This window comes from Chlorocebus sabaeus, chromosome 14, assembly GCF_047675955.1.
Source record: "Chlorocebus sabaeus isolate Y175 chromosome 14, mChlSab1.0.hap1, whole genome shotgun sequence".
Classification (NCBI taxonomy): Eukaryota; Metazoa; Chordata; class Mammalia; order Primates; family Cercopithecidae; genus Chlorocebus; species Chlorocebus sabaeus.
Window position 1 is genome coordinate 42,067,669 of NC_132917.1, and position 13,858 is coordinate 42,081,526.

A 13,858-nucleotide genomic window follows, 5' to 3' on the forward strand; every position below is an offset into this window, starting at 1 on the left:
GTAAGAAATGGCCTAAAAGATGGAAGAGCTCTCAAGTCAGCATGTATGAGGATTATGTAGCAAAAGGAAAAAATGCTTGTAACTTTAATAGATTAAAATTACACAGCACAATATTGCATCTTCACTATAATAAAGTCATGTGATTTGTATGCCTATGTGCATGGACTAAAAAGGAACTTGAACAAATGAAAACAGTTCATTAGCATGCCACAGTTGTAAATAAATATTTTCTTTGAACTTAGTGTTTCATTCATCTGTGCAGCTTCACAAATAAAAAGTACAGCTGAAAATTCAGAAATCTTCAGATATTTGATATTAGTTTGATTTGCTAAAGAAAACAGATAAATGTGTTTTTTTAATGATTAAAAACTGCTTATTTGAAAAATGTCGATACAAAGGTATTCTGCTGTTTCACGTTTCCTGTGTTTAAAATCATTCTTAATACTGCTTTTTAGCCTTGCTATACATCCTGACAAAATTAGGATTGCAACTGGACAGATAGCTGGCGTGGATAAAGATGGAAGGGTGAGTGGCATAGCATTATGCATTCTGTACCTAGAGACATTGCTGTTAGAGTGGAATCTATTGTAATTTTAACCACAACGCATTTGTTTTATTCTTTTGAAATTTAAGTACTGAGGAATTTCTAGTATAAGCATGGAAAAAACATTAGTGTATAAGAACACTTTAAAAGACAGTCATACTAATAAATTTTGTTTCTAAAAAGTAAGTGTTCTCCCTTAAACTATTTACTGTAAAAATGGGAAAACTGATACGCTCATTACATTTTTCTTTATATAAAATAACTTACCAGTGTCTGCCAGAAGATACTGCAGTTTCCTTTAGTTGATGGACCTGTTGATTCTTATTTACTTAATTATTTATTTATTTATAGGGGTGGAATCTCACTTTGTTGCCCAGGCTGGGCTCAAGCTCCTGGGCTCGAGTGATCCTCTAGCCTTGGCCTCTTGAGTGAGTAGCTGGACTACAGGTGTGTGCCACTATGCCCAGCTAACTCTTGATTTTGTATGTGACTAGAACTGATACGACTTAGAGTTTCAGTTACTATTTGATATTATTCAGTTGGTTTGTATAACAAATGCCTTATTTCTAAGGATCAATAGTGAATATTAATGGTGACTGAATAACGTATGTATGACTATACTCATGACGTTCTCAGGCTTCAGAGGAGTGGAAGGTTTCTACTGGATAACTTCTAAGACCTCTTCCAGTTGCAAATGCTGTTTAAGGGCTGTTTAGTAGTTTATTGGACATTGATTAAAAAGTGTTATTTTCTCAGGAATGAAGATTAGTAATGCTAAAAGCAAAGTATCCAGAGCAAATTTGCCTAGAATTAGAATCCTGACTCCACCTTTTTTTTTTTTTGTTTCTTTTTTTGAGATGGAGTCACACTCTGTCTCCCAGGCTGGAGTGCAGTGGCACGATCTTGGCTCACTGTAACCTCCGTCTCCCAGGTTCAAGCGATTCACCTGCCTCAGCCTCCTGAGTAGCTGGGGCTACAGGCGGGTGCTACCATGCCTGGCTAATTTTTTGTATTTTTAGTAGAGATAGGGTTTCACTGTGTTAGCCAGGTTGGTCTTGATCTCCTGACCTCATGATCCACCCGCCTCAGCCTCCCAAAGTGCTGGGATTACAGGTGTGGTGGGCCACCGCGCCCAGCTGACTCAACCTTTTAATAACGGTATCACTTTGGGCAAGTTATTTAAATCTCTGTATTCCAATTTCCTCATCTGTGAAATGATAATTATAATAGTGTACCTATAGCTCATAGGATTAAATGAATTAATATGTGTCATACTTAGAATAGTATATGTAACATAGTAAATATACAAGTTATTTGCTGCTGTTGTTATTTTCACAGTATAAGAAAATACCTACTTAAGATTTATTTGGGGGCATGTCTAAATCTAGTAATTTTTTAGTAGAAGCTTATCCATCCCTATTACTTTTTAAAATCGCATTAGTTCTGTGTGCTATTGGTATTTATTTGCATCCACCTGTCCAGTTAGCCCTGCTATCTTGTGTTTTTGCAGCCTCTACAACCTCACGTCAGAGTGTGGGATTCTGTTACTCTGTCCACACTGCAGATTATTGGACTTGGCACTTTTGAGCGTGGAGTAGGATGCTTGGATTTTTCAAAAGCAGTAAGTGACAATTTTTAGAGAAGTAAGCAAGCTGAACCAAAAAGCAGGAAAGAAGTTAAGCTCAGTTGTGTGTTTATGTGTCCATAAAACGATAATCCTGAATTGAAAAATGAGATGCTAGCTATTGCTAACATATTACCTATTGCTAAATGGCTAGCATTTCAACTTGAGTGCTAAAGTACTTTGGTTTAGTTAGGATGCAAGATATTTTACTTTAATTATTCTTGTAATTATGCTGCCTTGAAGTAGAGCTCCCGTGTAGTAGCAGGAAGTGTTTAGAGGAATATATACAAAGCAAAGTACAATTTTAGACAAGCAATAGGATGTATTTATGCCTTACCTTGAATTATAGAAAAGATCTATTTTATTTTAAAAATTCACAGGAAACTTGGCCAATTCTGTGCAAATATTGGCTTTTCTTGACGTCATATTTGAGCAGCAGAAACAATCAAACCTTTGTGTTTCCTAAAGTCATGAATTATCTTGGTTTTGAATTGATGACAACATGGGTTTAAAATTTTTCCTAGCGGTCTTTTCTAAGTGTTGAGGCTTTATTCCAGGGGTAAAATAAGACAAGATCTTACTCATTTAAACATTCTGGTTTTTTCTTGAATTGTATGTCATTGTGATTATAAAGTATACAGGTAACCTTCTGTATTTTAGGATATATACTTTTTTAATTTCAAAGATAAATAAAAACACTTATTTTTATCTCTTCAGTTCTTAGGCGTTGGCAACTATATTCTGGATTATGGGAGTTCCGTGGGACATGGAGGAAAGGACACTTTCAGAGCAGAAAGATAAATTTTAGTGAATTTAGGAACTTTGCTAGCTTGAAGGCACTGAATGTCAAGGGTCTAACAAGTTAGGAATTGGGAGAAAGACATTTAGAAAAGGAGATAAGCGATCATAAAGGAAATAATTTTGCTACTTTATTTTCTCCCATAAATCTCTATAGCAGGTACTGTCGTCCAGTTGTTAACCATTGTTACAGTGTTAAGACCATCTTGTATTGCCTCATAACTCTATCTTTTCTAATTCGGATAATATTCCAATTTAGGCTAAGAGAAAGATAAAGAGGAGAAGAGAGTAAGTTCTGCCCTTCCTCAGTGCCTCTCACTCTTCCCTGCAATGTTTCTGTGTTCCATAACATTGTAAAGCATATTTCACAAATGCTACTATTTAAAAAGTCATTTAATATCATCTGTAGTTATTTTTCTTAAACTGGGAGACTTAAAATACGTGAATGAGAATGGTTTCAGAAAAATAGGAAATTTCATTATAAAAAAGGAATTTCATTATAATTTTCCTTAGGTGGTTTATTGGTGTTAATGTAAGTCACATATCTCACAGAAAACTGAAATCAGCAAACTTTAAAATAGCCATGAATTTTAGCTTATTCTGTCAAACTGTCAAAATTTAGTGAGGAACAAAGTTATGAAATTATGTACATTTCTTCTTACCTACCACAAGGAAAAATACCTTAATACAGGCAGCAAGAAGGAAGCATAAGATGCAGAAGGGACTAGGATAGCCTCAAAATTAGTCACTATCTCTGAATAACAGGAGTGACTAGATGGCAAGTGGAAACCAACATGGAGGGATGAGGGGATTTAAATAGAACATTTTTAAAAGAATCTTTATATTTTTGAGGAAAATATAATTGTGGTAAATAGTGCATTATGTTTCAAAGAGTGATGAGTTTAAAGGATTTTGGGTTATCTTCCTGTTAGCAGTTTTAATAATATGGTATTTCTTTCTTAGAATGTCAGCCCTATCAGTGAATTTTAAAATGCCTTTAATTGATTTTTCTTTAGGATTCAGGTGTTCATTTATGTGTTATTGATGACTCCAATGAACATATGCTTACTGTATGGGACTGGCAGAAAAAAGCAAAAGGAGCAGAAATAAAGGTAAATTTTTTAAAAACTGAGTATTATCTTTTAGAGTACATTATTTGTTTTGCAGGTATTTGGAACTATATCGGTATTGGAACAATCTATTCTTAAGCCGCAAAAGCAGATCTGGCCAAATTCAACAAATTTAGTGATTTGTCATAATCCTTAAGATATTAACACTATAGTCATACAAGATAAAATAGTCAAGCAACTTGAAGCAATTTCAATATTTCAGACATTACTGTGGTCCTGAAATGCCAGAGTAGATGGATGTCTGATCTCAAAATTAAGACTGAACACTCTTCTTGGTTTTCTTCTTTAATAAAATATGTAATTTCATTCCATCTTTAAAGTTTTAGAAATCTAGAAGAAAAATTCAGTAGGAATATGGCTGATGTAACTGGAGGGCTTATGATAAGTTTTTTGGTCTTAATTATGTTTGTAGGATTATTTTAGAAAATTCTATAGCATTTATAATTGCTATAATTGCATTGTAACTCTTTACAGTACAAGGGTTGATCTCTGTGTGGATCAAGCTGTAAATTGCAAGAGAAGAATGTAAAATGCACTGAAGCTGTGTTTATATGAGCCAGAAATGGACTTCTCCCTCTGACAGGCTTTTTTAAAGATTCAAAGTGACAAAATGGCTTTAAAAAGTCTGTATAATATTTGCCATACTCTTAAATAACATCACATTTCTCTCCAACTCCTCTCTCTTAACAGTTTTGTTTTGAGTAAGCTTCAAGGCTTTAGCTTGTTGGGCAAAAAGATTATATGATGTTTAACTTAACATTTTGAAAGAAGTAGATTTGATTGTACTTAAAAGGAATGTAAGTTGTCAGAAAACCTCAAACTAAAAAACATAAATGAAGATATAGATTGACTTCCAGTTATTCAGACTAATTTAACATTGAAACATAGGGAAGTTGCATGAAAATGAAATATATCAATTTTGATTCTTCATACTAAGGTTTACCAGATGAAGTCCTGTGGTTTTCCTCCTGCTGGCCATTTCTTGATCTCCTTTCCAGGACCTTAAATGTTGGTGTTCCTCAGAGTTTTATTCCAGATGCTCCACTGATACTATATGCTGCTCCCATGGCCTCATTTTCTGTCTGCTGAGTCCCATATCAGTTATCTCCAGCCCAGATCTCTAACAGGTTTAACTCATATTTCTAGTTGCATCGTAGACATCTTTATTTGAATGTCCTCTACCACAAATGAAAATCAACATGTTCAAATCTGTACCTAATCATCTTTCCTAGCCCCCAACCACCAGTTTCATCCCCTAGTGATCGACACTGCATTTCACCTAGCTACCTAAGCTAGAAACTTGGATTTCATTCATGGCCCTTTTTACCTCGCTTCTCACATCCAGGTAGTCAGGAAGTTCTCTAAACACCGTGTCCCAAATATCTGCATTATAACACTTCCTAGTACAAGCGACTGCAAAACAATTGAAATTAACTTAATCTGACCAGGGATGCTTGCTCACACCTGTAATCTCAGCACTCTGATCAAAGTGGGTAGATCATTAGAGGTCAGGAGTTCAAGACCAGCCTGGCCAACATGGTGAAACCCCATCTGTATTAAAAATAAAAATAAAAAAAATTAGCCAGATGTGGTGGTGGGTGCTTTTAACCCCAGCTACCCTGGAGGCTGAGGCAAGAGAATTGCTTGAATCCTGGAGTTGGAGGTTGCAGTGAGCCAAGATTGCGCCATTGCACTCCAGTCTGCGTGACAGAGCAAGACTTCGTCTCAAAAAATAGTAAAAATAAAATTAACTTAATCAAAACAGAGGTTGTATTGACTCCTGTTTAGGGAGGAAGAGAAAGCCTCTAGTGAAGGTCAGAGGGAGATTTTGACTCAGAAATGCCTTGATTCAGGGGCTGGATTACGGGTTGACTGTCTTCTCCTCTTCTCCCTGTTTTGACCTTATTCTACTGTAAATAGACCTGTTCTACTGTAGATGAGCTCCATCCTTGCTTAAGTCCCAAGGATTTGAGGAGTTGATATATAACTTTTTAATTTATGTAAGTTTAAAATTCAGTAAGGCGAGGGCAGCCCAGATGACCCGAGCTTGTGGGACCTCTCATGAAAAACAATAAAAAATTAATATTAAAATTCAGTAAGGACCTAGGTGCTGTGGCTCACGCCTATAATCCAAGCACTTTGGGAGGCCAAGGCCGGAGGATCGCTTGAGCCCAGGAGTTCGAGACCAGCCTGGGCAAACATAATGAGACCTTGTCTCTACCAAAAAAAAAAAAAAAAAATCAGGGCATGGTGGTGCACACTTGTAGTTCCAGCTGTTTGGGAGGCTGAGGTGGAAGGATCAACTGAGACCAGGAGATTGAGGCTGCAGTGAGCTGAGATTGTGCCACTGCACTCCAGCCTGGGCAACAGAGCGAGACCCTGTCTCAAAATTTTTTTTTTAAATTTTCAAAATAAAAATAAAAGTAAGGCAACTTAAAAACCTTACTGACAGAAATTAAAGAGGAGGGATATTACATAATCATGGATAGGAGACAATAAAGATGTCAGTTTTGCATATTGAGCTATACATTCAGCATAGTCAAAACTCAGCTTTCATAGGAGTTGACAAACTGAATATATGTGGAAATATGAAGGGGAAAGAATAGGGAATAGTCAAGACAATTGTGAAGAAAGAGAATAAGGTTGACCAGATGCAGTGGCTCACACCTGTAATCCCAGGAGGCTGAGGCAGGTGGATCACGAGGTCAGGAGATCGAGACCATCCTGGCTAACACGGTGAAACCCTGTCTCTACTAAAAATACAAAAAATTAGCCGGGTGTGGTGGCAGGTGCCTGTAGTCCCAGCTACTCGGGAGGCTGAAGCAGGAGAATGACGTGAACCTGGGAGGCAGAGCTTCTAGTGAGCCGAGATCGCGCCACTGCACTCCAGCCTGGGTGACAGAGCCAGACTCTGTCTCAAAAAAAACAAAAAAAGAATAAGGTTAAAGTACATAAAATATGAAATATGAAGACTTATTATAAGATATTGTGGTTCAAACGTAGATCAATGGAAGAGAATATAGAAACAGGTTATACAAATCAGTTGCTTGACTAATGCCAAAGGTGGCAATGCAGTGGGCAAAGAATAATGTTTTCAGTGAATGGTGGTGGATTAATTGGATACTCACATGAAAAAAAATTAGCCTTGACCCCTACCTCACAGCATTCAGAAAAATCTGTTTTAGATGGATTATGCATCTTAGCATGAAGGGTAAAAAACAGTAAAGCTTTTAGAAGAAAATACGGAACACCTTTATAAGTAGATTTAAACAAGGCATATAAAGTACTAACTGTAATGGGAGAAAAAGATAAATCATATTAAAAACTTCTCTTTATCAAGATGCCTTTTTTTTTTTTTTTTTTTTTTTTTTTTTTTTTTTTTTTTGAGACAGTCTTATTCTTTCACCCAGGCTAGAGTGCAGTGGCGTGATCTTGGCTCACTGCTGCAGCCTCCACCTCCTGGGTTCAAGTGATTCTCCCGTCTCAGCTTCCTGAGTAGCTGGGATTACAGGCATGTGCCACCATGCCTAGCTAATTTTTGTATTTTTAAAATAGAGTCAGAGTTTCACCATGTTGCCAGGCTGGTCTCAAACTCCTCACCTCAAGTGATCCTCCCGTCTCAGCCTCCCAAAGTGCTGGGATTACAGGTGTGAGCCACCAGGCCCAGCCTATGGAGACACCTTTTAAGAGTGTGAGAAAGTATTTGTGATGCATACTTCCAACAAAACACTCATGTTCTGAATATATAAACATCTATAGTTCAGTAAGAAAAAGACAGTTTTTTAAACAGCAAAAGACTTCCGGTACTACATAAAACAGGGTGTCCAGGTGATTAATAAGCATATGTAAAGATACTCAACCTCATTAATTATCAAAGAAATTCAAATTAAAACTCAAATTCAATACCACTGTGCACCTACCAAAATATCTTACATGCAAAAGACAAAAATACTAAGGTTGGTGAGGATTCTAAGTAACTGGAACTCTTACACAGTCTGCTGGGCATATAAGTTGATATAACCATATTATCTCTTCAGTTCTTAGGCGTTGGCAACTGTATTCTGGATTATGGGAGTTTTGTGGGACATGGAGGAAAGGACACTTTTAGAGTAGAAAGATAAATTTTAGTGAATTTAGGAACTTTGTGGATTATTCCTTAGTGAATTTAAGAACAGTGTAATGAATTTTGGAAAACTATTTGACATAACCTAAAGTCGGACATATGCAAGCTTTCTGGCCCAAATTGTTCATCTCAGCAGAAATATATACATGTGTTTGCTAGAACGCAAATAGCAGTGCTGTTTATGGTAGCCAAAAATATGGAAACTACCCTGCCCATCAGCAGGAGAATGGATAAGTCAATAATGTGATATTTTCACACAAAAGAATACAATAGAGCAAATAGAACGAACAAGGTACAACTATGTGCACCAACACAAATGGATCTTACAAATGAAATGTTAAGAAAATAACCCAGACATGAAGGAATGCATTGTGTATAATTCCATTTGAATGAAACAGAGAAAACTAATCTTTACTGCTAAGAGTCAGGAGGATAATGGTTAAATAGGGGAAGGGGATAGTGACTGGAAAGGAGATCTAGGGTATTTATGGAATGTTACTAATGTTTTGTTTCTTGTTCTGAATGCTGAATAGCAATGTGTTCAATTTGTAAAACTTTATTGAGCTATGTACTTAAAATCTGTGTGCATATATATTATATATAGTGTTATATATTATATAATATATATTATATATATAATGTTATATATAGTATTATATATCAGTGAAAAGTTATAATATCCTGTAAGGCAATACTCATACGCAAAGTGATTTAAACTCATAGATTTCTTCAGTTTGTATCTTGACTGTCTTATCACTAGCATGATAGGTATACTGGGAATATTTGTTGTTAGTTTTACAACCCTTTGATTATCTTAATTTGGCCTAAGATTTAACTGTCAAGTAGTTTTGATTTGTCTGAGTGAAAACTAAAGACTGTTCAGTTAATCTTTAAACCTTACTTAGACTTGCTATATATATATAGTTCCATACTACTCAATCACTGGAAAATTATATAACAAGCAAGATATGCTGTACTTTATCTTCATCTTTTTTTTTCCTTTTTTGGTCAGGGTCTCATGCTTCACCCAGGCTGGAGTGCAGTGGCTTAATCACAGCTCACTGCAACCTCAAACTCCAGGGCTCAAATGATCCTCCAGCCTCAGCCTCCCAACTAGCTAAGACTACAGGGCACACCACCACGCTGGCTAATTTACTTTTTGTAGAGACAGGTCTCACTATGTTGCACAGGCTGATCTCTAACTCCTGGGCTCAGCAATCCTCCAACCTTGGCCACCCAAAGCATTGGGATTACAGGCATAAGCCACAACACCTGGCCTAGATTAGATTTTATTAGTTGAATTTTATTTATGTGCTTATGCAGAGGCCCCTAAGCCCAAATGTTAAGTAACAGAAATGTAAAACTCATGGAAATATTAGAACTGTGGGGGAAAAAATAATTGAAAACAACCCTTTCAAGTGTCATTTTATTGGTATAACCTAAAATTTATTATTTTTAACTCAGTTCATAAGACTATCATCTTTATCATGGTTTGGTTTTGTTTTGAGATGGAGTTTCACTCTGTCTCCCAGGCTGGAGTACAATGGCGCAATCTCGGCTCACTGCAGCCTTCACCTCCCAGGTTCAAGCAATTCTCTGCCTCAGCCTCCCAAGTAACTGGGATTACAGGTGCCCACCACCACGCCCGGCTACTTTTTTGTATTTTTAGTAGAGATGGGGTTTCACCATCTTGGCCAGGCTGATCTTGAACTCCTGACCTCGTGATCTACCTGCCTCAGCCTCCCAAAATGCTGGGATTACAGGCGTGAGCCACCACGCCTGGCCCATGTTGTTTTGCCAAGAGGAAATGCTTCCATACACATAAAGTTCTTTGCTAGGTTAAAAAGTGGACATTAATGATCACTCTGTAAATAAACACTAGCTAATAAGTAGCTTTACAGGCGTGTAGGTAGGTATCACCTCACTGTTAAGTTTGAGTAGATGATTTTACTATAAAATATCAATTTAGTAAGAATTATGATTTACTGAAATTATAGAAATACAATGTTTTAGAATAATATCCTCAATTGAAATCATTTTAATGAAAAAACTAGTAATTTCTTGAGTCTCATGCTTGTGTTCTTCCTAGTCCACCATAAATCTTTTAAACCTAATACCTGTCTTTGCTAGATTTTTTGAGGGAAAAGAGCGTAAAAGCTCTCTGGGAATGTTTTTGTTTTCATTTCTGTAGGAATCAGTAGTGACCATTCTAAATCTACTTTTTAAGAGTTCAGCCTGAAGGACCTATCTCTAAATTAGTCCTAGCCTCTAAATATTTTGTTGAGGCTGGGCACAATGGCTCATGCCTGTAATCCCAGCACTTTGGGAGGCTGAGGTGGGCGGATGACTTGAGGTCAGGAGTTTGAGCTCAGCCTAGCCAACATGGTGAAACCATGTCTCTACTGAAAATACAGAAATTAGCTGGGCATGGTGGCGGGTGCCTGTGGTCCCAGCTACTGGGGAGGCTAAGGCAGGAGAATCCCTTGAACCCTGGAGGCAGAGGTTGTCGTGAGCTGAGATCACCCCATTGCACTCTAGCCTGGGTGACAGAGCAAGACTACATCTCAAAAAAAAAAAAATTGCATGAATAAATGCTCCGTAATAATAGTACAAAGAAAGGATAAGACAGTTTCTTTTTTTTTTTCTTTTAATACAAATAGCAGTGTCTTTAAGGAAGAATGTACATTGCTGTTAGATTTGATAGTTTTAAATGTACTTTTCTGGCATGTGCAAAAAGTTAAAGGTATGTATATAAATGTTCTAATGCAGAGTTTTAATAAATAGCACAAAAGGTGATATAATAATACAAGGACATCAAATTTAAATCATCCCAAAAATACATTATCAAACTTTTTCAGGAAAATTATCTTGGAAGAAGAGGCATTTTCTCAAAATCTTTCCCTATCATTGTCAGTAGCAGTAATTGAATTGATACTTGAAAAAGATAAGGATATACATTCATCTAAAGTTTTATTTCCCTCTTCATAGACAACAAATGAAGTTGTTTTGGCTGTGGAGTTTCACCCAACAGATGCAAATACCATAATTACATGCGGTAAATCTCATATTTTCTTCTGGACCTGGAGTGGCAATTCACTAACAAGAAAACAGGGAATTTTTGGGGTAAGGATCAGATTGTTTTAATGTCATTAAGTGTATAAATCTTTAATTTTTTAAATTGTTGAGTAAGCATCAAGTTGTCATGGCAAAAAGAAAATTGAAAATTTTCATTGTTTCCTTGTAGAAATATGAAAAGCCAAAATTTGTGCAGTGTTTAGCATTCTTGGGGAGTGGAGATGTTCTTACTGGAGACTCAGGTGGAGTCATGCTTATATGGAGCAAAACTACTGTAGAGCCGACACCTGGGAAAGGACCTAAAGGTACAGTATTCTTATATTAAACTCACTTCTTAAAATTCTCACATAGTGCTCTTTCAGTCCCATCTATTAGACCAGGAGAGAAAGAGCTGCAGTGTAACAATATGAGCAGGTCACAAACATACCTTTTGTTTTCACCTTCTTCATAATCTTTTTTAATGAAATTATCCATTTATTTATTGAGCTTATATAATCCACATTTGACTACACTGAACCATTCCCTTTAGGAAATTAATAATTAGAAAGAAATTATATATGTTAGTTTAAAAAGTATAGAGGCTCACTCTCCCCTGAGCTGGTTCTGGGTTATCTATTAGGGCAGAATGCATGGCCATGTGATAAAATGGGAGAGGGGAGAAAAAAGGAATAAACTCATAAACTAGCTGTTTGAAAACTATTTGTCAAACATTAAGGAAATAACTTTCATCTTAACTTTGGGTGTCATTGTAGGAGCAAAAGTTGAATAATCTTGATGAAAGCACTATTTTCACCAAAATGTGGAATTTAAATTTCATGTTACTATTTTCTTATGACTGCACAGAGTTTTGTACTGTATTTTTTAGGACATATATTCAAATGCTCCTTGACTTCTGAATGGCATTATATCCTGATAAATCTGTCATAATGTCAAAAAATAATAAATTGAACCAACATAAGTCTGTTACTAAATTAATGTTTGAATTAAATGTTTTTCAAATCCATTCACCTGAATTTCTAAGCTCGGCTGTTGAATTGAATTAGACATATTAAGAAGTTTAAAACAATAAGCCTTGAATTGTATTACCGTTGACCCTGATCTCAATCATTGGCTATATATTCTTAGCCTCTTTCGTTCAGTTTAGATTCAAAATTTACATACAAGAAGAATGACAGTGGGTTGAGGGTTCTTAAAAAAGACAGTTACGACGACAGTATATTAACTACTTTTCCTGTTTATTTCTCTCCTTTTTTTCTCATTTTTCTTTCCTGGGCACATTTACTTAGTATCAGAAATGCCAGGAACAGCATAGTATATTAAAACAGTGACTTTTAAATTGTTCACGAATCTCCAACACTGAGCAGAATTTGGGTATAAATACACCCTTTTGTTAGTGTTAATGTTTGTGTTCAGGTTGGGGACAGGAAGAAGAGGTTCAGAGGTTTTTATTTTGGTCTTTGAAAAATTTGTGGCTTAGCCTCTCTACATATGCACAAACAGGAAACAGGAAATCCAGTCTTGTAAATTGCTGGGCACATGAAATGGCCTGTCTTGTACTTTGCCACATGACTAACCCTATTATGGGTTAAGTTGCTGAGAATTTGAGGTTTTCATTTGGCTGGGAAGGATTTGGTGAGCGCAGTGAAATAAATGGAAGTCCAGACCAGAATAAGTGCCCAGAGTTTCCATTTTTTAATTCTTGCTCCCAGATTTCAGTAGGTCCAATTTACATATTCCCAACTATGACATTTCTGCACCTGTGGCAGTCCTACCAACCAAAATTTGAGTGTACTGTGACATCATGTCTGATTAAAGGACATTTTTGAATGGCAGAAGTGTAATTTCACAACTAATCCTTTTACTTTTGTAAATAGGAGACAAACCAAAACTGTATTTTATGTCTTGAAAGTGCTCTTATATTTTTTTTCTTGTTTCCAAACCATTTATTCCTCATAAATTAATGGGAATCTTCAAGTAATTAGTATTTTCTGTTTCTTAAGTAGGTATGAGGTCTTTGTTATTTGTTTCTTACACATATGAAATAGACTGAAATTGTTCTTATGCAAAATGATTTGTAATCTTTTAAGTGGGTAAGTGGAAGTTGAGAGTATCTACAGAACCATTAAAATGTTCACTATTCTTAAGTCTTGCAAAGGAGCTAAGAAACACTGCCATTTTATGTGTTCTCCAAATAATCAAATTGGCCCAGTTGCTAAGAATACAACATAAATTTCAAAGTCTCCCTAATATTTGATTCTTTAAACAGGCACGGAAAGCCTTCCAAACGTCTTTATTTGGCAGGCAGTGTAAACTTTTATGAAAGCTTTTTATGGAAGCTTTGTTTCTGTTAGAGATGAGAAGAAAGGGTGAGATTTGTGATTAAGTTTGGGTAGACTTGACCATATGAGTAAGCCTGAAGGCAGAGTAGGTTTTTTAAATTCAAGGATAATTATTTTGCTTGGCAGGGATTTCAAACATTATTTGGCAACTGGAATATCAGAAATACAGGCCCATAAGAAAGATATCTTTGGCTATAAATTTGTTTTATAGGTAAATATTATATA

General features: G+C 36.1%; 1 protein-coding gene across 4 annotated transcripts in view; it reads left to right on the top strand.

Moving 5' to 3' along the window:
- The window catches only part of EML4 (EMAP like 4), a 165,840-nt gene that overhangs the window by 121,767 nt on the left and 30,215 nt on the right, over positions 1-13,858 (top strand). For all 4 annotated transcript variants that reach the window (XM_007970827.3, XM_007970828.3, XM_007970829.3 and 1 more), the window contains 5 exons: positions 456-525; positions 2,055-2,165; positions 3,983-4,078; positions 11,208-11,342; positions 11,464-11,599. In XM_007970827.3, the coding sequence (XP_007969018.1) occupies positions 456-525; positions 2,055-2,165; positions 3,983-4,078; positions 11,208-11,342; positions 11,464-11,599 (548 nt within the window). The remainder of the gene's footprint in view (positions 1-455; positions 526-2,054; positions 2,166-3,982; positions 4,079-11,207; positions 11,343-11,463; positions 11,600-13,858) is intronic.